Here is a 26,563-nt window from a genome sequence, read left to right as displayed (position 1 = left end):
ATTGTGCCCTTTTGGATGCTGTGTCCACCCTTGCTCCATTTATTGCGGTTGGTTAGCTCGTTCAAATACTCCTTATGCCAGCGGTTCCAAAAATGTTGTTTAAGCTGTTGGATATGCTGCCATTTGGAGAGTCGGTTCGATGGAATGTCTCTGAAATCTCGATCACGTAAGCACATTAATGAATCGCCAATGAGGAAATGTCCGGGAGTGAGGGCTAGGAGATCATTTGGATCGGTGGAGATAGGAGTTAGCGGGCGGGAATTGAGGACTGCTTCTATTTCTATGATAAGAGTATTACGGTGTTAAGCTCATATGTTTCTGTTTCTCCACTCGCGCTGCGCCATAATATCCTTTGATATTTCCGATCCTCTGGTCGTACGAGGAATTGCCGATACATTTTCTCGATCTCGCCAGTGAGTACGTACTGATGAGCGCGGAATCTAATTAATATACAAAATAAATTGTGAATTGATTCGAGAATATAGGATTTCCCCATTTTCATGATTATCGTGATTTTTGTATAAATATATTTTTGAAGATACTAATAATTAGGTACTTATAAATTAGTATTATCAATTATTTTGCATTTATAATTCCGCCTCTAGTATAAGTGTTAATTGAAAACTAACTTTATGTTTCAAAAAGTACTAGCAAAGTCGTTGAGTAACAAGCCACTGATGCTAACACAAATAGCATTGTCGTAATTAAATATTTCTAAATATTCATTTTTCATTTTGAACCTGTAGAAACAATTTATTATATATACTATTAGCTAAGTAATTGCATATTTAATTAAGTCGAAATATAAAACTTAGTTATTTTAATAATTTAAAAAATAAAAAACTGACAAACATTTCAATTTAATTTATGGTTGGAACAAAAGACATTTCATTAATTGAAATATTGCAACGCAGAGTACTTTCCAAAATACGCCGAGAGTATTCCTGATGGTGAAACGAGCGTTGCTTCATCGAACGCAGCTAAAGAAAACAACATCTATGTAGTTGGTGGTACGATGCCTGAAATAGAGGGCGATAAATTGTACAATACCTGTACTATTTGGGGTCCCGATGGAACTTTGATAGCAAAACACCGAAAGGTAAGTAATATATTCCTTTATGGCTTTGAATTTGAAAATATTGGGGCGAAGAAAGTGACTCTATCTAGGAATAATTTAGGAATATACATATGTACATACGTATACTATAACCAATTCTATAATTTACGGTTTATAAAATACGTTATGATACGGGAAACGCCCATTTTTGTTGTAATGTGTTTGTGTTGTATAAATTTTTCAAATACTTAAAATATTATTATACTTATTTTTTCTCCTTTTTAAACATTATTAAATGATAAGATTTTTTAATAAAAGAAAGTGATAAAAACGCTGTCAGTTATTAAATAAAAAATAATTAAAGTTTAGGAGTTGGTAACTTTGATATTAAATTACAAAAGTTGCAGCAATAGAATTAGCGACTACATTTTTATGTTATTAGGTACATCTATTCGACATCGACATTCCTAATAAGATTACTTTTCGAGAGAGTGATTCACTCAGTCCTGGTAACTCCCTAACGACGTTCGATGTGAAGGGCTGCAAAATAGGTATTGGCATTTGCTATGATATTAGATTCGAGGAAATGGCACGCATTTATCGGAACAAAGGTACAGTAACTTAATCGATCAATACTTAACTAGCAAAAAATTAAATATCTTTCTTAAATATATTCTATATAAAATTAATATAATCTGTAACTCTGTATAAACAGAAGCTTAATTTAAAAAAACCAGTATATTTGCTGAAAATGAAACAAATAAAAGAATTAAAAGCACAATAAGAGGACTGTCCTCGCATATTCAGAAATGATGGAATGTGAACCGTGCAACTACGAAGTTAATTGGTATTCGGTAGCTTCATATTTCCTGCTTCTCTGGGTTAGGTTGCCAAATGCTGATATATCCAGCGGCATTCAATATGACCACTGGACCACTGCACTGGTCATTACTTCAGCGTTTCAGAGCGAATGATAATCAATTATACGTTGCCTGCATATCACCGGCTCGTGTTCCTTAAGCAAGTTACGTCGCATGGGGACATACACAGTTGACCAATCCCTGGGGAAAGATTCTTTACGATTTGGAAACTCAAGAGAATATGGCAGTCACCGATATCAAAAAAAAAAAAAAAAAAAAAAAAAAAAAAAACTGGCGAACCGTGTGTTACCACAACGAGACACGCGATGCTATTTGTCGCTTTAAATTGTGCCGCAACTCGTTTTTGAGATCTTTGCCAGGGGCGCGTTAAAACATGCTGAAAATATATTTCTGGCTTTTCTGGGGTTTAACTGAAATATGACAAATAACGTTGTAAAACATATGTACTTATGACTTACAGAGTAATTGAGTGTACAAAATATATAGTATACAAAATAGCCAGCGATTTAGGGCTTTAAAAGATCAAAAGGAAAGAAAAGGAAAGAAAAGAAGAAAGATAATATATTGTGGCAGTCTAAGTCGATCTAAGAAAATAGATAAAGGGAGGGAGGGGCAAAGCTAGTTAATCTGGAAAGAATCCAAGCGTCAATTTCAAGCATTTACAGAGAATCAAGCGGGCTGGTTAAAGTCGTGAGTTGAGCAATTATCCCGCGTTAGGTTCAATCAGGTTAGTCCCACGCGAAATTGATCCAACCATGCGAAAACGAGTGTATTCTGATTTCTGTCGCAGATACTTCTGGCTAGTGCAGTACCTACACGGTGGTTGTTGAAATAGCCGCTTCTCATCTATTTTCCCTAGCGCGGACATCATCCTTTGATCCCTTACGACTAACGAAGTTTTCTAAGATGTACGGCAGTTTGAGATTCTACTTGAAAATGATCATGATTGCGGTCTGTGTGTCGTCTGCTCTTCTTTTTGTCCTTCCGTTAAAGACTGGTAAGTTGATACTGATTAATTATGCGATCGAAACCCTATATAATGGCTACAAAAATGCCGCTAATATAATATTCCTTCTTTCTTGTATCTGTCTGCCTCTCAGGTCGTTTTACTAATTACAATAAGTAATTTCGACTTCTTTGCGCTCTCTTTTAACGCATTCGAGACCGAAAGAAATTCATATCAGTCATATATATATATATATATATATATATATAAGAAAGATATATATACAAGATATATATACAAGAAAGAAGATACAAGAAAGAAGATACAAGAAAGAAGGAATATTATATTAGCGGCATTTTTGTAGCCATTATATATGGTTTCGATGGCATAATTAATCAGTATCAACTTACCAGTTTTTAACGGAAGGACAGAAAGAAGAGCACACGGCACACAGACCGCAATCATGATCATTTTCAAGTAGAATCTCAAACTGCCGTACATCTTCGAAAACTTCGTTAGTCGTAAGGGATCAAAGGATGATGTCCGTGCTGCGGAAAATAGATGAGAAGCGGCTATTTCAACAACCACCGTGTAGGTACTGCACTAGCCAGAAGTATCTGCGACAGAAATCAGAATACACTCGTTTTCGCATGGTTGGATCAATTTCGCGTGGGACTAACCTGATTGAACCTAACGCGGGATAATTGCTCAACTCACGACTTTAACCAGCCCGCTTGATTCTCTGTAAATGCTTGAAATTGACGCTTGGATTCTTTCCAGATTAACTAGCTTTGCCCCTCCCTCCCTTTATCTATTTTCTTAGATCGACTTAGACTGCCACAACATATTATCTTTCTTCTTTTCTTTTCTTTTCTTTCCTTTTGATCTTTTAAAGCCCTAAATCGCTGGCTATTTTGTATACTATATATTTTGTACACTCAATTACTCTGTAAGTCATAAGTACATATGTTTTACAACGTTATTTGTCATATTTCAGTTAAACCCCAGAAAAGCCAGAAATATATTTTCAGCATGTTTTAACGCGCCCCTGGCAAAGATCTCAAAAACGAGTTGCGGCACAATTTAAAGCGACAAATAGCATCGCGTGTCTCGTTGTGGTAACACACGGTTCGCCAGCTTTTTAAAAGCGCTCTCCGTCTGCTTTTTCCTCTCTTCCCTGTCTCTTCGTTTTTCCTTAACAAGCGAAACCATTTTCGCGAGGACGAGAGTACGGAAATGACGTACTGGCAATTTTGTTTTGTGATAATACAAGCAGCTCGGTTTCAGTGAATTAAACTTGACCCCAAGCTTCTACTTATCTATCTTCCTTTCCTTTATTTTCCCTTCTATATCGGTTTTGCGGTTTTCCACATTTCCATCACAATAAACCATGTTTTTTCTCGATTTTACATGTTAGCCAATGATTCACGGCAAAAGCGTCGACTGTAAAAATATTTGTAGTTGCAATAGCAACAAGTATGTTTTCTCAAATAGAAAATATTGGGAGCGTACACGCTGGCAAAACAATTCATGAATAGCTCGTCCTCTGCTTGTTATTTATTTCGATACTGTTAGCAAACAAATTCATGAAACATACTGGTAGAGCGTAAAATGAACATAAAAGTTTTGCGTACACTTGAGAGCTGAACTTTGGTTGTTATACGTATATTATACATATACGCATACAGTTATGTATATGTATATGTATATATAGAAAATTCCTTAGAACTTTGAGCTTAATAACATATTAAAATCATTAACATTAAGGAGGTGAACTTTACTTACCAATTACCAAAGTTTCTTCCGCCAAATAATACATAAAAATTGAATAAGATAATATAACTAGTTTTAACTTTTTTTTGTGTTATAATTTGAATCACTCGATTTATCCGACTGAGGATGGTCGATCGCAATCTCAATTTATACGTATTCTCATCGCATGAAATAGATCACATGAGGGATTTTCAAAAGTCGATGGAATATTAATCGCGATTAATTATTTGTAGGTGTATTCTGTGCGGCTAAAGCAGTCACCTAATGAATTATTGAGTACCAGGAATGTTAGCGGTAAACAGGATTGCGGCTATGAATGATTCTCTAATGTCTATATTAGAGATGAATTTGATAATTTATCCTCATAATATGCAATCCGCTTTTAAGTGGAAATCATAATTAACAATTTCTGTTTGATTAAATATGAAGAGCAGATAAATCGATACGCTTAAATCAATATTAGAATTTCTTAACATTTTTATCAGATATTTTAGCACTGTAAAAGCGTCGTAGTAGAGAAATATTAGGTTGTTTTAAAAGTTTCTTTCGTTTTATAAGATAGTAATAGATGTACAACATTTTTCGTTTTATATTATTTTATTGAATTACGTGTGATCCACCTTTTTCCAATTTAATGTAAAATAATATAGAATAACATAAAACAAAATATGTTGTGCATCTGTCATTTCTTTATAAAACGAAAGAAACTTGGGACAACCTAATAGGAATTTACTTTTATTATCCATTATAAAAATGGATTGTTAATCCTCTAGGAGATACGAACAATATAATTGCAATTAATAAGGAATAAGCTAGCATAACTTAAACCAGCTTTTGCAGAAAGCTATTAGCTGAAGATGTTTATTAAACAATGACAACATGAATTTTCTTAAGTACCCCATTTGGTACTTAATCTACTTCGTAAGTACTGTGTGTCCTAGCCTTCAAAGGATGCAATTTTAACCAGAATGTTTCACATTACTTACCCGTATTATTTCCTTGTAATATAATTTATATTTACATTATCTACGTTACGTTACATTCTACGCGTTAATGTAATGTGATTTTTATTTCTAATCGAAGTTATTCAAAATTTGTACTATCTCAATAAAAAATTAACAGCCTGCAAAAACTTCACAGAAGCATTAGTATCTTCGAAACTATTTAATTCAAATGGCTAATATTCTTTAACAATATGCACTCGACGACGTTTATCGAGAGAAGTATGTGGCGTAATAGTTAAACTTTCAATTCATATACATATATCGTTTATGAAAAAGTAGTCATTCTGCTTTTGTGATCTGTGACACACTATAAATTCTCATAAGCTAACTAACGCGTAATCTTCTGTAACGTATTAATATAATATAGGTATGTATATCTCGACTTTGAGCAACCAATTGGTGCTAAATAAGCTTTAGTACATACTTCTTACACGTAACAAAAGACCAGTTAACATCTCTGCTCTTAAAAGAAAAACGAAAGAAGCTCTGAAAAGCTGCAGAGTTCAGGTCGAATAACACCAGCTCAGATAAATGACCCTCTAACTTACCTTTGTCCTCATCGACGTCAGCGATTTTAAAGCTAGTTATAAAGTGCACTTCTCAGCCAGCGTCCACGGCAGTCAATATTATTTAACGGGTCTTAACGCGATGTAAAAAGGGAAAAAGGAGGAAAGAGGGAACAGGGAAGCAAAGAGAAGAAACGAATTTTTCATTTTCTCGAAACTGGATCAAGTTTCAGGCTGCTCGCCAAAGAGTCTGTAGCTAACGAGACAAGATTAGACAAACCACGCTTTAAAATTGCCACAGAACTATAATAATCCTCGAAATCAATACGATTCGTCGATCCATCGCCTGATTAAAAAATGAGATAGGATGAAGCTCACTAGTCGGCCTTTGAACTTTCAATAGCGCTTACGGCTCGTATACTCTAGTTTGAATGCTACAATGTAAGCCAAGTCAGCTGTAACTAGCGTTCGCGTGATTGTCGCTATCTATTATTCACGCGTTACACGTTCACCAGACAAACGCGTCTACCGGTTGACATTGTTTTCTGTCCTGAGTTTCAAAGCAATTATGTTGCTTCGTGTAATCAAATCTCGCCAAACTAACGATAAGTTCTTGTTTGATCTTACACAGTTATTAAAACTATACAAGTTAAACCAATCTAGCCTAAACAAGTAATGTCGTTATATATTCTTTTTTAAATCTATATATTGTTTAATAAATCCTGGTTAGGATATAGTAGCTGACAAAAATATTCGGACAAATATATTTGTAGAAACATTTTAGGAGTGTATTATGCATAGTGGCACTATTTAATACTGTACTGTGACTATCATGGTCGTGTTGGTATTATTCGAAACTAATCTGAAAATCTGTATGGAATTTGTAAGATATTTAGTACGAGTACTGTGCATTACTGATATGTACACAGCCGAGACGAGATAACGAAGGTACTGCTCTCCATCGTTCATCGCTACGCGTTGCTAATAGCAACATATAATGCATATATATCTCGCAAAGACCATAAAAGTACCCAATGGAACCACGTTTAATATTTGATAATAATGTCCCATTACAGTTTCGTCATTTTCAATTAATTAAACACGACCCTCTCTTTAAAAATTAGAAGATAAAATACGTAATACAAATCTACTCGAAATCTTTTAAACCTTACGGACGACCTTACGGACCTTACTTATGGTCTTTAAAAGCAGCAGGGATTAGCAGAATATTAACTGCGGATTTTTCTTGGACCGCAGCATGCAATATGAAATATGGTTATTAAAATGTACACTGAAAATTTCATATCCATAAGATACTCGTGCTTGTAGAACCTTGAAAATGAATTCTTAACCCAAATAGTCGACCGCGATACTCGAGAAATTTTGTGAAGCTGACGTCAATACCAATATGTACCGTCGTTGTGCTATTATTTCGTGATAAACCGTATTGATTGCACTTCCATTTCACGGAATTAATTTTTCCACACAAAAAGTGATAACGATAATCGAAAAAAGAAAAATATACTACCACATTTCGTATCAGCATACACAAGCGCACTCGATTTTACACGAGTATACAATTTGCAAATTCGACAGAACGATCGGATTTAATTATTTTTTCGATATTTCAGGCATCAAGTTCTATTTACATATCGAACGTTGAAATACGGCGAAATACAAAATGTACAAACCACTCTGGACATTAATTAACTTTAAACGTTATTGATTAATTAAAGAAACCAACCATTGTGTTGATTTTTACATTTTGAAAAATTGTTATCCACTTTTGCTTTGTTTAAAAATTGAAAAAAAATACTTTTATTGTAAGTCACGAGTATCTCTTTTATTTATTTAAACTTTAGATCAAATATTACAATTTATAAATATATCATTTATTTAGATATACTTGTAATATCTGTTTTATAAGTTTGTACAACCATTTATCTATTTATCTATTTTATTTGCACATAATCTTTATAGACTGATTTTGTAAAGAATAAAAAATTGTGATTCTATTTAAAAACGATCGTGTCAGACTCAAGTGATAAGCGATATATATTTCAGCGATATATATATATATTCAGATTCCACTATCACATAAACGGTGCTATTGGAAACGTTTCACAACAGACGTCTTATAAGCGCCTGCGATGTCCGTCATATGTAAAGCTATACCACTGAATCACGGCCGCCATTTAGTGATTAAGGTCGATCACTTAGAGTTGTTAATCCGACATAATGGCGAGCAATACATCGAAGACATTATTGGAAACACAGTTACAGTTTAATTTCATTGAGCTTATTTGCAAATAAATGTGTACTATATATTTTAGAGGTTTTAAATATTATTGCTGACTAAACTTCGCATCTACGCATCATCTTTATTTAACTTTTTTTGCATTTTCTTATCGACGCATGAAGACGAAATGCGTAAATTTTATTATTTATTTAAACATTACTATATTGTGCTCAAAGTAGCGGAATATCGTTCTATTATCAATATATGAAGAACTAAAAGAATTAAAAAAGAATTAAAAAAATATGTAGTTCAATCAATACTTCGTGTATTTTTCTATCTCCACAAGACAATATCCGGACCAGTTACGCTTACAGTATCAACAAAGATTTGTCCAGCCATACGGAATAAGTCGTACTCAGTAGTTTAAAAGTATTAACCGCACAAACTCCAGAAACACTTTTGAAGTAACTTTCGAACCAATAAATCCCCGAACTAAGAACTGTCATATTTCGTCTCTATTTATCGAATATTGTGAGAAAATGCAAAAAAAAGAAGTTAAATAGAAAAAGTACTTGGAAACTTAAAAGAAAAAATCTCGAAAAATCTCTTAATACTTTTTACTGTCGTCTTGAGACGCACCATATGTTAAGCTTCTTCGTAGTTACAACTTTTACCGCAGATGTAACGAACTGACAAATGCTTCGAATGGCGCGCGCGCGTCAACGCCTACACTTAAATTTTAAATAAATGTTTTTAAATAAATGTTTAAAATAATACATTAAATGTATTAACTTTCTTGCGCAATTTCATTTAATTTCTTACGATATGGAGGGTTTAATTACGTTTAAGATATCTATTTGAATCTTTTAAATTCGAAGTTTTTTAAAAAATTACCTTAAACTTTATAAAATTAAATTGTTTTTCCACTTTGTTGTATCATAAAATAGTTACTTAAATTCAAACCTTACCGTCGTCTTGAAATATTCTATATTTTCCTCGTCTTAAAAAATCTCCCTACAGAAAGAATAAAGAAGAATAAAATCCCATACGTTAAATTTCGCGTGATTGATGGAATACATAACGATAACGAGAACTAACTAGCGACAACAAGCAACCATTAGCAAGGACAACTGGCGACTATAACCGTCGTCTCTACGATGTATGGCGACTAAGGAGAACAGCCAGCAACTACGGATGACATGTAACAACCAACTGCCCCACTTCTAAAAGGCAACTAACTTGCAAACCCTTTGATGGTTTCTGTAGCGTGATATACCCCTTGAACGTGGTTAAAGAATGTGGTCGCCGCTGGACGGCGGTTTGACAGCAAAGCGATCTCGCCAATTCAAAGCTTGACATTACAAACTACCGAGAATCATTAGGCTCGTTATCGAGCATCTAGCTTTCAGAAGGTGCTTTATCATATGATATGACTTCACGATATTTTTATAGCAAGAAGAATGGCCAACCTCTAACAAAACAAATTTTTACTAAGTGCTGCATGTGAGCTGCAGGCCGGCCTACTAGGGAAATTTGACGAATGAATAAACTAAAATATATACGAATATATTCGTTATATCATAAAATGCTCGCATTATGTTCTCTAACACCATAGAGGAAACTAAATTTATATATTAAAAAATTGGAATACCCTCGTACTTCGCAGTCCATGTGTCCGAGCGATGAATTCCCTCCAAACAAGGAAAAACCAAAGGGAGGTCTTCTTCGAAGGACGTGAGAGGGTAAGGGGAGCAACGGGAACGATGATCACGCGATATACTGGCGGCGTACGTATAGAACGGCTGTTGCGAGAGAGTTCGCAAGAAACAAGAAGAAAAAAGGAATCGTAGGCCGACGCGACTATACGCTGTCGACGGACAAACAGCGACTGAGCCTAACTGAAACGAACTCTGTCGCAGTATGAGCACAGGCTACGTTCGCGGGTCGATCGAACACGTTCTGCGCCTTTCCTCGGCACCAGCGTCAAAACCACCCTCGACGAGCGCAACGCACTGGTGCACCTGCAATATTAACCACTGGTCTTTCCTTTTTCGCGCGATATTATATCAGCACCTATGATACCATTTCAAAGACCGCAATCAAAACATTAAATACCGCATTAAAGCCATACAATAATTCGCAATATTCATTCGTAAACGTTATTGTATATGTGCTTAATTAATCGTTATTATGTTTCGAATGATTTACTACCTCATATTCCATAAGCAGATATATGGTTCATTTTCATCTCAAGTACGATATAATTTGTAACAAATATTTATAATTCACAATGTAAAATATTTATAATTCATTGGAAATATTATTCTATCACGGTATAGTGGTCAAATTTCACATAAATCACAAACATATGGTAGTCAGAAGCTATACTCACGACATGACAAATCATGATGATGTCATGAAAAATGGCGTCCGTCCATATATATTCAAACGCAACGAACAAGTTCGAACTTTTCGAGAATAAACGATTTGTTTGATAACATCTGTCGCGAGCTTCTCTTCCTTTAACGATAACAATTGACAACTAAAGCTCGAGAGGCTCGTAAGGATGAACAGCGACGAGTATCTAGAAGCTATGTACTCACCTGGGCAAGGAGACTCCAACACCAAGGACGTTGGAAGTTTCAAGAAGCGAAGATGGAAACTGAAGTAGCACGTCAGGTCAACTCTGGCAAAAACTGCTAAAGAAAGAAAAATCCAACTAATTTGTTTCCAACAATAAAATGAAATTAATTTGTTTCACAAATTATTAACTGGATATTATTCAAAAATTATTCAAAATTCGCTTGATTGATTCACGGCCCGGGACACTTGGGTCATGCCATTTTGGTAATGGACGAAAATGGCAGAAGGAAGAACGACCGTTTTTTTTCATATTTCTCTTTCCCCGGGAAACGAAAGAATGCCCGAGCACCTTGTTTCATTTCTTCTCGACATCAATTTCAATCTTTTTAAACGAAATATAATCTGAACGATGAAAAGTTCATTCAAATAATGCTCCGCGCCAGACACTCACGAAAATTAAGAAGAAACACGGAAAATTCGCGAATAAAACGGATTTCTTTGTCCCAGTGAGATAATAAATCTCGTACACGTATTGGTTTTTAAAATCAATATATCCACCAATGTGCACTCGTTTAACAAGGGTGATGGAACGTGCCAAAAATCTCTCAAGAGAGTCTTGGCAACGGAAGAGTCGAAAATGTCACAATTATGAATGAAAAATTCGAATAGTTGCTGATTTTACAGTCGAAACCGATAAAGAACTCCAGATATTCCCCCAATTATTTTACAATAAATTCGCGAAAATGATCGATTGCTGACGTCATTGTATTCTAGAAAGATTGTAAAACGATAAGAATTTATTGAAAAAACTTATATTCGATGATAACACTTCTAATAAGAGTACTAAGAGGAGCGATTCTGTACTCACCTTCCTGCCTCGAAGTACCGAACGCAATTAACCGTCCGCCCAGGATGGAACCGTTCGGAACTTTTGTAAGTCACTGCACGGCCGCTGCTTATGGTGGAAATGTAATAGATATAAGTACAGAGCTCGTGAGCGAACTAAAAACGCGATAGAGAAGTAGAGAGAGGATGTTCCGTCCTTGTCTAATGACGCGCACTTGTACAGGAAATATGTAACAGCGGTATACGAGCAGCGTCAGTGTCCACTAGTGTGCATGCCTGATTAAACAAGGACAGGAAGTATCTATACATGGTGTTCTCTTTCTATTTCCATGTTGCATCCATCTTACTATACAGTACACACACTCAGCTATTCTATCATTATATTTGTGCGTTGCTTATGTGTGAACCAAACATTTCCATGACAACAAATCGTTTGTCTCTTGTTTGATGCTCGGTTTTCAACAGAGTTGAAAGAATTTTTTAAGAGAAACGCAATGGACGGGTTGTTTTTAAAGCAATAAACGGAAATTCTCGTATGCATTGAGAAACGATAGGCGATTTGAAAGTGTCACTATGAACGGTGATTTATCGATGCAAGGTAGTATGAATAAGATATTTTATAATCTGCGAAAAAAGGTAAGGAATATTCTAGATTTTAGATTTTAGAATTTCCACGTCACAGACGAGTGTGTTTTGTTATTTGATTTGTAATATTGCTGCAGTTCTCTTAATAGCTGTTCGTTTCATGCGATACTCGCACATAGTATCTATGACTTTTGCTTCTAACAATTTTTATAATTAGGCTGTATCAAATATTTTTAACGTTCGTGTTTCATGAAAAATCATGTGTAACTCGTTGAATTCGCAAATGTAACAAAAAATTACATGAAAAACCTTATATTATTGTAATGAAAAAATAATTATATTAGGAGGAGAGTCGTATTTCGGAACGTCATCGGAACATATTACACCTTGTATGTGATTATTTGGAACACAATGGGTGAGTATATTATAATTAAAATATATTCCTAGTTCCAATTCTTTTGAATAGTGTCAGTGACCAATCGAAATAGAAATCAGTGGACATCATGGAGAGAGAAGGCGAAACCAAATTTGAAAATTCGACATCGGTAATTCAGTAGTTAAGAATAACTCAATCGATTATGTAGATTAACTAGTTATAAACAAATATATGAAGTATAAATTCAAATTATTCTTATCCATCTAAAAATTGGAAATTAAAAAGCAGAAGACAAGAAATTATCTTCGAGGATTTATATAGTAAATACATTCTTTTGCCTGTCTTACCTAGAGATAAAACAGTTGTTTGATGGTTATCTTATAGTGTTCAGTCATTGCGAAAAATATTTTTAATTAGTTAAAAACTATAATTAATTAAAAACTACATTTTTTTATGTATATAGACGTTAGCGATGTATTATTCCGGGAAGCTCGTCTATCTCCCGAACATCGGGTTTGCGACAACATCGATTTGGAAATTATCGTTGCAGAGTATGAAAATTATTACAAGATGAAATTTCAAAAATATCCCATATTGTGTAAGAAAATAACTGGAAGGGAAATGACGAGGGAAGTGACAAATGCAAGCAAAACGTAAGAATTTAAATTATTTAACGATATTAAACGGTATTCAACGTATTCAACGTATCGTATTCAACGTATCGTATTACAATATGATCCAGTGTTTGTAGAAGTATTGAGACAAAAGCCAAATCTGTTAGTAAACAAGCGAGAAGTGAGCCTGTGAAAGAGACGAATCTACAGCAGAAGATAACTGATGACAATACGAATCATATTAATCTCGCAATGACAGTGACGTCAATATTCCCCAATGAGAATGATGGACGTTCATCAGAAGAGCTATTTAACGTCCCAATGGAACAATCCATGCAATCGAAGATATTGAAATGCGTTGAAAAGCTTTATTCAGATAATCCGGAATTACGAAAGATTGCTGAGGACATCTCATGCGTAAGTTATTTTCGATTAATATACGTATCGTAAAGCTTTTAAACGATAAAATTCCCGTCGATAAACCGTCCAACGTATATCGACGATGACGTGATTTCAGTAACGCTTCAAATATCAAATTACGTAACACTTACTTAATATAGAGAAGACGCCATTTTATCTTTGTATCGTCACAGGAGATCATAGTAAACAAATTAAATGTACATTGGGATGACGTTATAGGCCTAGAGGAATGTAAAACCGCTGTTAAGGAGGCCGTTGTGTATCCCCTTAAGTATCCTATCTTTTTTGATGGCCCGTTTTCCCCCTGGAAAGGTATTTTGCTGTACGGCCCACCTGGTACAGGTAAGATACTCGTATTCTTTTCATTTCTGTACGTGTTTACAAGAAATATACAAAACAGGGAAAACGAAGTTAGCGAAGGCAGTCGCGACAGAATGCCATTGCACCTTTTTTAACATAACTGCCAGCTCATTGGTCAGCAAATGGAGAGGCGATTCCGAGAAGTATATACGTGTAAGTTGCTTTGTCTATGTAAGTTTCTTTGTTCCTTTGTCTATGAAGGAGAGATTCTAGGTATAAAAAGATTTGATTTTATTTTTCGTCATTTATATATAAATAGAATAGTTGTTTGGAAAACGAAATGATATCATATTCGTGATGAGGCAATGAATTTAAGGAATTTCGAATATAATATTTAATGAATAATACATTTGTTAAACTGAACAGGTTTTATTTGAACTTGCCTATAGTCATTCGCCTACAATTATTTTTATCGACGAGATTGGCTGGATCGCCACAAATAAAGGAGACTGTATATTGTCTGAACCTGCAAAGAGATTCAGATCAGAACTTCTTTCTAGATTGGATGGATTAGTGTCTAATGAGAATTCTAATGTAGTTCTTCTGGCTACAACTAATTCCCCTTGGTACGTATATCACGTTATTTCAATGTTTTCTAAGTAGAAAATATCGTAATATTTCTCCAAATTCCAAATATGTTATTGTGTTGTTTGAAGTATTCCTTCATTATTATTAGTATAATAGAACGATAATATTTATTGTAAATATGTTATTAGGGGCATTGATGCAGCTTTACTCAGGCGTCTCGAAAAGCAAATATACGTATCATTACCCAATGAAGTTGCTCGACTTGGTATATTCAAATTATACCTTAGCAACCACTTATTAGAAAATACAGATATTGTAAACCACATAGTAAAATGTACTGAAAGATATTCTTGTGCAGATATAAAATTGCTTTGTAAGCAAGCGTGGCTACTAGAAATAAGCCCGATATGGAGGAGACTTGAAAAGAAAGAAACACCTGTTACCACTTTGAAATATGAATTAAAAAGTTATGAAATATTAGCAAAATTGTTAAAAAAAATGTCACCTACAGTTATGCAAATAGATAAATATGATACGTGGAACAAATAAATACGCAATCGTAAGGACAGATATTGAAAAATATAAATAAATGGATTATCGTTCGAGAAATCATTCGTATGTGTGTGCATGTGTGTGCGCGCGCGCGCTATAGGCTAAGTTTAAAATGTTCGGTTGTATTATATCCTTGTATTATATATGTCGGAGATGAAAGGAAAACCGGAGCCTTCCCTTTGCAATTTTGAGGAAGCCTTCTAATGCTTTAGCCTAGATTTTATCATAACTGTAATTAAGCAATTGTCATTTGTAATTGTTTGATATTTGTGAAAGCGAAAGTGGGTTCGAGGTGACAACTGGTCGCCGAACGTAGCCACGGTCACGGGATAAACGTTTTGCCTGACGAAGGTGTGGATCGGTTGTATTGTTCTCCCTAGAAATCACATAGAATTGTACTTTAGAGATGTCGATATAATGGGACACACGTTGTATTAGGAATCAATCTCCAGACAGAAACTGCCTAGTAACGGCGTTTGAATCTTTCTCGATGTTTCCAAAGAGTATACAACAAACTTTTGACAGAAATTGCCTAGCAACAACGATTGGAACCTTCTCGATGTTTCCAGCGAGCATATAACAAACAAATGCAATCGTATAGCGAAAAAGATTTTCATCAGATATTCATTCGTGTGATCACCTTGGAAAGTGATACATCGAGCAATTTACCGAGTGTCTCAGCAATTGCAGTTTGTGTTTAAAATTATTCTACACATAGTAAAGAGTTATCCTGTTGACCGTGGATTCGTTTGAACCCCGGAACATTGTTAATAGCGTTAATTAAATTCATTATTCGTGAAACTTATCAATCGTTAATCTCATTATACGTTAAATTCATTATTCGTAAGACATATTATTCGTTCCTCTTATTGTTCGTTAAACTTATTAATCTTTAATCTAATTATTAGTTAAACTTATCGTTTGTTAATCTTATTATTTATTAAACTCATTATTCATAATATTTTGTAAAACCTTGTTTATTCGCGTAAATATATTCTCTGTTTCGTAAAACAATGGCTAATTCAAACGAAGGATCATTACGCGCCTTAAATCCTAATGATAACCCGACATATATATGTGAGTGTATTTTATCAAAAATATGTTTTTTATGTTTTCTTATCTTAGTAATTATTTTTAAAAAAGTCTTAAAGTCTTATATGAAAATAAAGCTGTTCTTTATTTCAAATAATTGAAGTAAATAAATACAATGAGTTTTATATTTTATTATATCTTATATTATTGTTATATTGTTATTGAAAAAATTGATATAATCAACAGTTCTTCCTGTTCTCTTGATTGTTTCTTGCTTGTTTCAAACCATGGTAATAACCTACAAAAGAAATAACATAGTCCATTGAAAATTTAATATACAATAAAATACTTATATGAAATAATTACCTGTGTAATATACCATGCAACCACTAATATACCATGACATCAACATACTTGAAAGTGCGTCTGTATCATTATCTGGTAATCTAGTACATTTTATTAAAATTTCGTATTTTTTTTCCAAATAAAATGTTAAACTTATTCCAAATTACTTATTAATATTAGAAGTATTCAGCATTCCATTAGAATTTTTAAATTGTACTTACTTGGCCATTAATTGTGGTGGTAAAGGAGGTGCAGGTGGCATTATATCAGTCATCGAATTGAAAGATGGTCCCGGTATGAAGTGATGTTTATACGCATTTGCTTCTTCAGAGTCACAATCCATTTTTTCTACATTATATTTTTTCGAATTTACATTTGTAGAAAAATTAGTCTCACAAGTCTCATCGTTCTCTTCATTGAATTTCTCTTCCAAAGCTTTCTTTTGTTGTGCTATTTGACTTTGCAAACCTTCTGATTCTAAAAGAGAACTCAACTCGACTTTCTGTGTATTACCATAGCCTAAACACAGAGTAAAAGAAATTTTTGTCATTTAATAGAATGACTGAGTGCCATTCGGTTACTGTCCTTACAGGCAATGTATTAGAATTTCCCGTGCATAAATGTATATGTATAAATGTTTACCTTGATATATGTAGTAATAATCACTCGTCTAATGAGGAGAATTATATTCCAAGCAGCTAATAATGAACAATAAGTAACATGCATGTTTATGGTTCATGACCCTATATCCCACGGGTCTCCCCATAGACATTGACAGGTACTCCTGCCCAGTTAAGGACCTGCTGAATGACACTGTGATAGACTATGCGAAAGCCTTTACTTCATATATATATGTATTTTTAGTACATTTCTTAATTGACATAACCATCATGCTAAAGGTATTACCTACAAATTTTACAACACACGTGCTGTTGAGGTTATTCGGTGTGTAAACAGAGAAAACACGTGGATAAATTGTAAGGTAGAAAATATATTTAAATAGAAGTGTAATAAGTAAAAATACAATTTGAGCTGGTCCAGATCCGCACGCTAGCTGTGTTACCTAATAACTGAAAAACCCCGAAGCCAACGTCGCCTGTCTACTGTTTATGGCCTGACTTCGTCGCAGTCTTTTGTCTACACGCTGTCGATGGCTTCAGTGCTTGAGAAAACTAAAAAAGACCAGATGTAGAGTTTTCTTAGAAGTGAACTTCAACACCCTCCCTAAAACTCTACATCCCTACAAACAATTATCTCAAATTTACAAATTATCTCTTAATATTTTCTAACTCTTGTCGTAAATATCTGAAAATTAATTTGTCAATGCCTTCTCAAGTACATTTGCCAGCCGCCTTTCTCTTTTCCATACAAATTAATTTATTACACAAAAAAAAAAAAAAACTAGAAGACTAAACAGATCATGTAGAGTTTTTCCTCTTTTTGTTTGAGAAGTAATAATCACTTCGACACCCTCCCTAAAAACTCTACATGTTTACAAACAATTACATCTTAATATCTTTTTTACTTTTCAAACCTAACTTTTTCCTTAAATATTCAAATCTCGGTTTTGGCAATGCCTTTGTACATATATCCGCCAATTGCTCTTCGCTTGTTACATACGTTATATCAATTTCGCCTCTATTGTATAAATCTCGCAAAAAATGATATCTTACGTCAATATGCTTACTTCTTTGATGGAATTCTGGATTCTTAATTAATTTCACGGCACTAGTATTGTCTACACATAGCATATACTTAAGGATCTCTAATTTACATTCAAGAAATATTTTCTTTAGCCACATAATTTCTTTCGCTCCTGAGGCTGCACTGACATATTCAGCTTCGGTCGTAGATAAAGCTATACATTGTTGTCGCTTACATTGCCATGTGATGGCCGCATTCGCATACTTACATACAACGCCTGATGTCGACTTTTTTGTTTCTTTGTCGCCTGCATAGTCAGCGTCGCTAAAGGTTTCGAGACTGCCTGCTTTTGTATATAAGAGTCCCATGTCTGCGGTCCCTTTTATGTAGCGCAAAATTCGTTTGACTAATTTCCATTGATACTGGTTTGGATTCTCTAAGTGTCTCGCCGCTATATTTATTGCAAAACTAATATCTGGCCTACTTACGGTTTGTAAAAACATTAAGTTCCCTACGGCTTCTCTGTATGGTGCGTTACAATCATTATCGCCTATGTTACTTTCGTTCCAATTAGTCTCGATAGGTGTAGAAACACTGTTTGCCTCATTCATATTAAATTTTTCCAATATGTTTTCGATATACCTACTCTGATGAATGAATATTGAACCATCTTCTAATCTATTAATTTCAAGTCCAAGAAAACTCTTTACTTCTTTCGAACTCGTAATTTTGAATTCTTTATTTAAATCATCGAAGAATTTATCAATTAAAGATTCGTCTGAAGCTGCTACCAGTCCATCGTCTACGTATATGGTCATCAACATTAATTTGTCGTCTTCTGTATAAATATAAAAACAAGGATCTGCGTTACTCTGATAAAATTTTAAGTTCGAGATAAATTTTGTGAAACGTTCCGTCCAACATCTTGGAGACTGCTTTAAGCCATATAGGCTTTTTAGCAATTTACAAACCCGATTTGTACCATCATCATAACCTTTAGGTTGTTTCATATAAATATCTTCTTTCAGACTTCCATATAAGAATGCGGTTTTAATGTCGAACTGTCCGAGGTGTAAATTATTTTTGGCTGCAATACTGAGCATTAATCTAATTGTGTCAAACCGAGCAACGGGACTATATGTTTCCTTATAATCTATGCCTTCTTTCTGTGAACACCCTCTTATTACAAGTCGCGCTTTGTATCGTTCCGAGTTGTCCGGATTTAGCTTTATCGTTAAAACCCACCTATTGCTAAGTACCTTCTGATCTTTAGGTTTTTCTACAAATATCCACGTCTTATTTTCATGGTGCGATTTCATTTCATCATTCATAGCTGTTTCCCATAACTCTTTCTTTTCGGATCTCATCGCTTCGTTAAAATCCACCGGTAATTTTTCCGCCACGTACGTTACTGGGTAACCATAAAAATCGGTTCGTTTGATCTTATCTCTATCTCTCAATTGTCTCATATTGTCGCTAGTTCCATGAGGTTGTTTTTCATGTTCACTCTCTGCACTTTCATACGTACATGCTCTATCGCTCTGCGCACTCACATCTTCGCGCTCGACAATTTTCGGTAAACTTAATTTTACGAATTTCGCATTTTCTAGTTCAGGCTTAAATATTACGTCACGGCTTAATATTACATTTTTTACTGTTGGCACGTACACTCGATACCCTCGTCCGTCATCTAATAGCCTACCAAATATCCTTTGTTAGCCTTTTTGTCAAGTTTTGTCCTTTTCTCCGCAGGTATGTGAGCAAAGCACTCAGTACCGAAAACCCTAAACTTTTCTAAATTCGGCGGTTTCCCGTACCACAGTTCATATGGTGTTTTCTTATCTTGTCTTGTCGGCCTCGTCTTATTTATGACATGTACTGCTGTGTTCATGGCTTCGGCCCATAAGAACAGCGGTAGATTTGGTTTCGAATATAGCATCGACCGACCTGCCTCTACTATTGTTCTATTTTCCCTTTCTGCGACACCATTCTGTTCAGGAGTGTATGGGACGTTAATCGTGTGTCTAATTCCCTGACTTCTTAAAAATTCTTTGACTTCTTTATTTTGGAATTCTTTCCCTCCATCACTATGAATTTCTTTAATTTTATCCTTAAATTGATTTTCAACTTCTAGGCAAAAGGTTTTTAGTTTTTCAATTACTTCTGACTTACGTCGTAAGAAGTAAATCTTTGTGAATTTTGAAAAATCATCTTTAAATGTCAGAAAATACAGTTTCTTGCCTAATGACTCGACTTTCATAGGTCCACATACATCCGTATAAATAATTTCGCGAGGTTTAGTCGCCCGATTGATTTTCTCGTGAAAACTCGATCTATGCTGTTTCCCGTACGCGCAACCTTCACAGAAAAAGTTATTGTCCTCTACAACTTTCATATTTGAATTCTTTAAGAATTCTTTAACATGTCTGATGTTCTGATGACATAGCCGTTCGTGCCATAACTGCAATGTGTCCGCGTTTGACTCCGCTCTATTGCTAAAATTACAAACTGACGGTATGATAACTCGCATATCTACTTTATACAAATTTCCGATAACAGAACCTCTTGCTATTATTTTCTGATTTTGTAAAAATATGCAATTGGTCCCTTCCTTTGAAATACAAAAATCTATGCCCCTTCTTGCGACAGATCTAATCGAAAACAGATTTCTTTTCATACCTGGTACGTATAGAACATCGTTCATTGTACATGTTACCCATTTGCCGTCCACAAAAGTCTCTACTCTGATTTTTCCTTTGCCGCACGCATCCATGAACGGACCATCGCCGATCTCTATTTTCACCGTGTTATCGAATTCTTCGAAAACGCTGAACCATTCCCGTCGTCCTGTCATGTGATCCGTAGCTCCTGAGTCGATTATCCAAACATCAGCGTTTGCCGTTTGTATCGCTGAGGTACTTCCTAATAGACCAATTCCGCTGTGATCCCGATTTTGGTTTCTAGGTTCCTGGTTGTCTCTATTGTTGCTTCTTTTGTTATTTTTAAAACAGTTTTTGCTAGTGTGGCCTTTCCTTTTGCATATAAAGCATCTAAAGCAATCCTTCTTTAGATGGCCAACTTTTCCACAGTTAAAGCAACTTGGTCCTTGTTTCTCGTATTCACGTTTACTTGACTGCTTCTGCTGTTCCCTTTTATAATTATTACCTTTTGTTACCAGTGCCACCGATGTTTCCTGGTCGTCTTTCTTCCATCTAATTTCTTCCGTCATCAGCCTGGTACTAAGCCTGTCTAAGGTCTTCTTTTCTTCTTCCACGGAATCCCACGCACTGTGAAAATGATCGAATTTGTTTGGTAACACCGATAAAATGCGTGTTATCAGCATTTTCTCGCCAATTTCACTCCCAAGGACTTTCATCTTCGCCGCTATGAGTTCCAACTTTGATAGGTTGTAAGAGACATTTTCAGATTCTTCCCATTTAAAATCGAAGAACTGCTTCTGGACCATATTTAAATTCTCATCCGACTTCATGTCATATACTGTATTCAGCTTTTTCCACATTTCATGTGCTGTCGTGCAACATAAAAGAAGATCCAACGGTTTCTTTCCTACTGAGGTCACGATTAATTTTCTCGCTAATCGATCTGCTTTCAAAAATCTTCCACGAGCGATTTCTTTCTCCGCGCTGTTACCTGGATGACACAAATTCTCTTCACACACGTTGATCAGGTCGTCATCTTCCTCCAAAAGTGTACGCATAACAAAACGCCACTGGAGCCAATTTTCTTCGCCGCGTAACATCTCGACCTTCGCACTTGCTGATTCCATTTTAGCACTATCCCTTATTTTACTAAGCACAACACTTTAACAATTTATTCATTTCACGTTGCTACCTTGCAATTTACAGCCCTGGGCCCATAACCTGTTGAGGTTATTCGGTGTGTAAACAGAGAAAACACGTGGATAAATTGTAAGGTAGAAAATATATTTAAATAGAAGTGTAATAAGTAAAAATACAATTTGAGCTGGTCCAGATCCGCACGCTAGCTGTGTTACCTAATAACTGAAAAACCCCGAAGCCAACGTCGCCTGTCTACTGTTTATGGCCTGACTTCGTCGCAGTCTTTTGTCTACACGCTGTCGATGGCTTCAGTGCTTGAGAAAACTAAAAAAGACCAGATGTAGAGTTTTCTTAGAAGTGGTAACCACTTCAACACGTGCCATTGTTTTCGTAAATTTTTGATATTATAGCTTCATAAGTTTCTCCATCCTCTGAGTATATTGCACGATAAGGTGCTCCTATGATCCATTTCTATAGAGAGAAGATGTGTATACAAATAAATATAAGTAAATAGCAAAATAAAATAATTTGCTTCTTAATCAATATATTTAATAATATTCTGTATCAAATTTGTAATATTCTATCAAAATCACAACCTTGTGTAATTTACTTGCGTGTTTAGGCTGCTTAAGATTTTGTAGGTTTTCTTTCGGTTGAGAATTTCCAACATCCATTCCCATTCGCTTGATAACTTCTTCTTTTGCTAAATATATTGCTTTATCATATGCTTCTATTAATGCACTATCATCCCAAACATTATCATTGGCTGAGTCTGTATCCTTTTGAGATAGCAAATTATACGTTATTAATATTGATACAAGTATTTTATTATCAAACTATTGCAAATTATCATATATGTCATTTTTCAAAAATTGACTAAAAGGTAGTGGATACTGTTAATTACTATTATGCTAAGATCTTGTACTAAAATAATGTTAAAACCATTACGTTTCCATTACCATACATACGTTTCCATTTCCTCGTATAAAAAGAACATTCATATCATCTGCCATTTTAAAATAACATCATTTAAATATTGAATTTGCTTCTGAAATATTAATTTGTCTCATTTCTTTAACTCTAACACATTGTAAACAATGATGACATTATACCAACTATAATACTAAAAATCTATTCCCCATACATTCTAAAGATTATTTTTTGAAGCAAGGTTAACGTTGAATGTTCCCAAACTTCAATAACTGTACTTTACTTTCTTTACAATATCTAACAATATATTAGAATACTATAAAAAAATATTGTATGCACAAGAAACTGTTTATAGCGATATAGCAAAAGAATTAATCACATATTATAACTAAAACGAGATTGTTAAGTAGATTATATTATACTGCATATGCGTTAGTGTTTCAGCTGGTAAATATAGTTTTTATATCTGAAGATAAATAAGATTTAATTCTATAAAATTGCATAATGAATTATACATCTATCTATTACTATTCGTATTTCCCCTTAGTTGTATGTTGTCAATAGCATCAATCACGAACATATAAATAAATATAGAAGAAACCGTTCGGAAATGGAAAGGGAAAAATGAACATGGAAGACAAGAAAGTTTTCTTCAGGTTTAGCGTATGCGTGATACGCTTTGAATGTCTCAGATAAAGATAAAGATACTCTGCTCATTTCTATTTGTTCCGCAGAACGAGAAATTTGTTGTCTTTCATATTGGTTTTTACGATTCAATTTTTGGGCAGTTTTCCCTAGCGAGTGTCGGTCCCTGTTTGATATAACCAGACCGTAATTTATACAGATATGTATTATAGATATATATTTGTAAAACTGAAATCAGATGAAATAAATGTTGCCTGAGGTTTTAAACGTTTAATAAAAACAATATTTCATTTGGAAAAAATGTAAGATATGTAAAATTACACATTGATCATTTTGCTGGTCTTGTATCATAAAACGTGTGGCCCGAAGAGCACGTGTCCGGTAGAGATACGTCACTTGTGTTAGGAATCGTTTTATAACCTATCACAGTAAAGGAACGTCCCAGTATAGCAGCCGAAGAATGCCGTGGAAGTTTTTGTACAAAGTACAATTGATCTACAATTGATATTTTCCGCAATACTTATCTGGTGTTCGGTCAGGGTGTCCCATACTCATGATATTTATGATAGTGGAATGGCGTTAGTAAATCAATTACAAAAATTTTCGAGATCAATTCTCGGTATTGCATCAAATTATTCAAAATATACAAGCAACACAACGTTGCCCTTTTTGCAGGCAACAAGAGGAATATCGACCACGCAACCACTTTCAGAAAAACAAGAGTAAGTGATACAAATTTTCTTGTGCTTTCCTTCTTTTTTTAATAGAATTTCAGTACTTGCCTTCCAATATAAAATTGGTGTCAAAATAATAATGCTAATAATAATGTCTAAGAAATTTTTCTCTTTGTAGGAGTATAACATCTAGAAAAATAACATAGTATTAATAGAATAGTATTAATAAGAACAACATTGACAGTGAACAACTAAAAATATAACACTGTTATAAATATATGATATACGAATTTTATTTATGTATTATTAAGACAAGTATATCTTATTTTTAAATTATTTCTATTATCATAAGTGATACATATAATTAAGGTATAATTAAGAGAAGATTAATTGAAGAAACACAAAAAATAAAGAAAATAATTATATTGAGATAATTTTTATCTTTCATAAATATTATTTTCAGAGTAAATATAACGTTTGTTAAAGCAAGTGGAGAGAGAATCAAAGCAAAAGGGAAAGTTGGAGATACTATATTAGACATAGTAGTAAATAATGAAATTGATTTAGGTGGATATGGTATGTTTTAAAGAAGCATAATTTACTTAATTTAAAATAAATAATTTTGAGGTAGAAAATATTTGAAAATTTTCATTTTTATCAAGTTTAATATTCTTATTATTTTTAACATTTGGTACTTTATTATATAAGTATGTTGTAATCTTAAAATATAATTGATATAGGTGCTTGTGAAGGAACATTAACTTGTAGTACGTGCCATTTAATATTTTCGAAAGAAGTTTATGATGCACTTCCTGACAAACCAACAGATGAAGAATTAGACATGTTGGATTTAGCATATGAATTAACAGATACGTTAGTTCATAATAATCAGTATCAAATCATTCACATTATTAATTCTATTACCTTTTAATATTTTATAAAGTGAATTTTTCTATTTAAATTTATGTAAAAACAGGTTAGTATTGGGTATTTCGAAATCTGCATCTCAATGTAGAATTTCAAATCGCTATCTCTGAATACTACGAAACTGAAATTATAATAAATTTTCATAGTTTTTTATTTATGACCCTATAATCATTACAAATCTATGTTGGAATTAGCATATTTACAATGTTGATTTTCAAATGGATAAATAGAAATCTTATTGTGTATTAGTATTAATTTGTATAGCAATAAATATATTTATTGACATATTCAGTTATATAATATTTAATTTCAGGTCACGGCTAAGCTGTCAAATAGTAATGTCTAAGGAACTAGATGGAATTGAGGTAAGAGTTCCATCAACAATTAATGATGCAAGAGCATAACTGAAATTATCTATAGGTTTTTGAAAATTTGTATACAATGTTATACATCTCTTGTTAAAAAACCCTTGTTATAATTATTAAAATATTGGTATTAAAAAAATATAATAAAGAATCTTGTGTTTAAATGTGAAGCTTATATATATACATATGTTATAGTATAATTGCAATTTTGATATTTGTACATTGCCATTGTAAAAAGCCTATCCAATTATGAAGAAAATATATCTTTTATTTTTAATATACAGGGTGTCAATTTTAAAACGTTCATCTAAATTATTTTCGTTACTATTAAAGATAAGAAGAAATTACTAAGGAAGACTTAAATGGTTTTAAGATGTGTACTTGGTTATGATAAAAAAGACTCTTGTGGAATAAATTTTGCAACTTCTGAAAGATTAGATAAAAGCTTAGAACCTAAAAAATAATTTGAAATTAATTTCGTTTAGATATACTGTTTGATTTCTTAGCTATGGGCAAGTTTAAAAGATCATCAAACTCATGGTCAACAAAACAACAGAAATGTACATGCAATGCTTTTTCGTTTCACAACAAGTTATCTGACACTATCATCATTTTCGTGGCACATGCAACATTATCGATTCAGTATAGTAATGTTTTGGATTAAAACAAATGTCTCGACATTGGAGCAAAATATTTCAACTTTTAAGGACTAAAATTAAAACTTATGAGTTTGTTTATAATTTTAATAGATTTTATTAATATTGTGTTTACTGGTTTATTAATTACAAGAAAGTTTGTAAAAGACTGAAGTTTTACGTAAAAAGTACAAATATTCTTTCAACAAAATTAGTCAAATCACATCATTATTTATACATATTGTATATAAATAAAATATGCGGATATATTACTTTACCCTAGAACTAAAATTCAA

The 26,563-nt window shown here is 33.7% G+C and overlaps 3 protein-coding genes and 2 long non-coding RNA genes across 14 annotated transcripts; 3 read left to right on the top strand and 2 right to left on the bottom strand.

The window, feature by feature from the left end:
• Positions 1 to 3,333: 3,333 nt before the first annotated feature.
• On the top strand, positions 3,334 to 5,114 carry LOC126876784 (uncharacterized). Its single transcript, XR_007694517.1, has 2 exons — positions 3,334 to 3,475; positions 4,891 to 5,114. It is a non-coding gene; the product is annotated as an uncharacterized LOC126876784 (long non-coding RNA).
• Positions 5,115 to 11,316: 6,202 nt separating this feature from the next.
• Positions 11,317 to 14,107, bottom strand: LOC126876776 (uncharacterized). The gene is made up of 2 exons (XR_007694509.1): positions 13,962 to 14,107; positions 11,317 to 11,944 (listed from the first exon to the last, which is right to left on the bottom strand). It is a non-coding gene; the product is annotated as an uncharacterized LOC126876776 (long non-coding RNA).
• On the top strand, positions 11,938 to 16,494 carry LOC126876768 (katanin p60 ATPase-containing subunit A-like 2). Of its 9 annotated transcripts, none has more exons than XM_050639639.1 (7): positions 11,938 to 12,835; positions 13,260 to 13,449; positions 13,539 to 13,827; positions 13,971 to 14,172; positions 14,231 to 14,361; positions 14,557 to 14,756; positions 14,907 to 16,494. In XM_050639639.1, exons 1-7 carry the CDS (start codon positions 12,832 to 12,834, stop codon positions 15,265 to 15,267), a joined length of 1,377 nt encoding a protein of 458 aa, XP_050495596.1. In that variant the 5' UTR covers positions 11,938 to 12,831; the 3' UTR covers positions 15,268 to 16,494. The 9 variants fall into 9 exon arrangements, with proteins under 9 accessions (XP_050495596.1, XP_050495595.1, XP_050495605.1 ...); XM_050639638.1 differs by having other exon boundaries at positions 12,909 to 13,449; XM_050639648.1 differs by having other exon boundaries at positions 11,938 to 12,965.
• Positions 16,424 to 17,704, bottom strand: LOC126876774 (survival motor neuron protein-like; the record flags this gene model as incomplete). The annotated part of the gene is made up of 4 exons (XM_050639655.1): positions 16,424 to 16,600; positions 16,669 to 16,748; positions 16,869 to 17,166; positions 17,554 to 17,704. Coding segments are annotated over 4 exons (588 nt in total), but the record flags the coding sequence as incomplete, so codon positions are not given.
• A 6,051-nt stretch (positions 17,705 to 23,755) lies between these two features.
• On the top strand, positions 23,756 to 25,913 carry LOC126876771 (adrenodoxin-like protein 2, mitochondrial). Of its 2 annotated transcripts, XR_007694508.1 has the most exons (5): positions 23,756 to 24,388; positions 24,519 to 24,709; positions 24,804 to 24,916; positions 25,081 to 25,316; positions 25,581 to 25,913. XR_007694508.1 is itself a non-coding variant. In XM_050639652.1 (4 exons), exons 1-3 carry the CDS (start codon positions 24,240 to 24,242, stop codon positions 25,269 to 25,271), a joined length of 453 nt encoding a protein of 150 aa, XP_050495609.1. In that variant the 5' UTR covers positions 23,871 to 24,239; the 3' UTR covers positions 25,272 to 25,316; positions 25,581 to 25,913. The 2 variants fall into 2 exon arrangements, 1 of the variants encoding a protein (XP_050495609.1); XM_050639652.1 differs by lacking the exon at positions 24,519 to 24,709 and having other exon boundaries at positions 23,871 to 24,388.
• Positions 25,914 to 26,563: the final 650 nt, after the last annotated feature.

Source organism: Bombus huntii, unplaced genomic scaffold (genome assembly GCF_024542735.1).
Source record: "Bombus huntii isolate Logan2020A unplaced genomic scaffold, iyBomHunt1.1 ctg00000093.1, whole genome shotgun sequence".
In the NCBI taxonomy this organism is placed as follows: Eukaryota; Metazoa; Arthropoda; class Insecta; order Hymenoptera; family Apidae; genus Bombus; species Bombus huntii.
This window is presented reverse-complemented; position numbering and strand designations above follow the sequence as displayed.

Excerpts from the sequence above, each read along its gene's own strand:
- LOC126876768 (XM_050639638.1), top strand. The coding sequence starts at position 13,250 with ATGTATATAGACGTTAGCGATGTATTATTCCGGGAAGCTCGTCTATCT. Across the intron at positions 14,173-14,230 it reads GTACGGCCCACCTGGTACAG|GGAAAACGAAGTTAGCGAAG; the intron begins GTAAGATACTCG and ends TATACAAAACAG. Across the intron at positions 14,362-14,556 it reads GTGTAAGTTGCTTTGTCTAT|GTTTTATTTGAACTTGCCTA; the intron begins GTAAGTTTCTTT and ends TAAACTGAACAG.
- LOC126876771 (XM_050639652.1), top strand. The coding sequence starts at position 24,240 with ATGGCGTTAGTAAATCAATTACAAAAATTTTCGAGATCAATTCTCGGT. Across the intron at positions 24,389-24,803 it reads CCACTTTCAGAAAAACAAGA|AGTAAATATAACGTTTGTTA; the intron begins GTAAGTGATACA and ends TATTATTTTCAG. Across the intron at positions 24,917-25,080 it reads AATTGATTTAGGTGGATATG|GTGCTTGTGAAGGAACATTA; the intron begins GTATGTTTTAAA and ends TAATTGATATAG.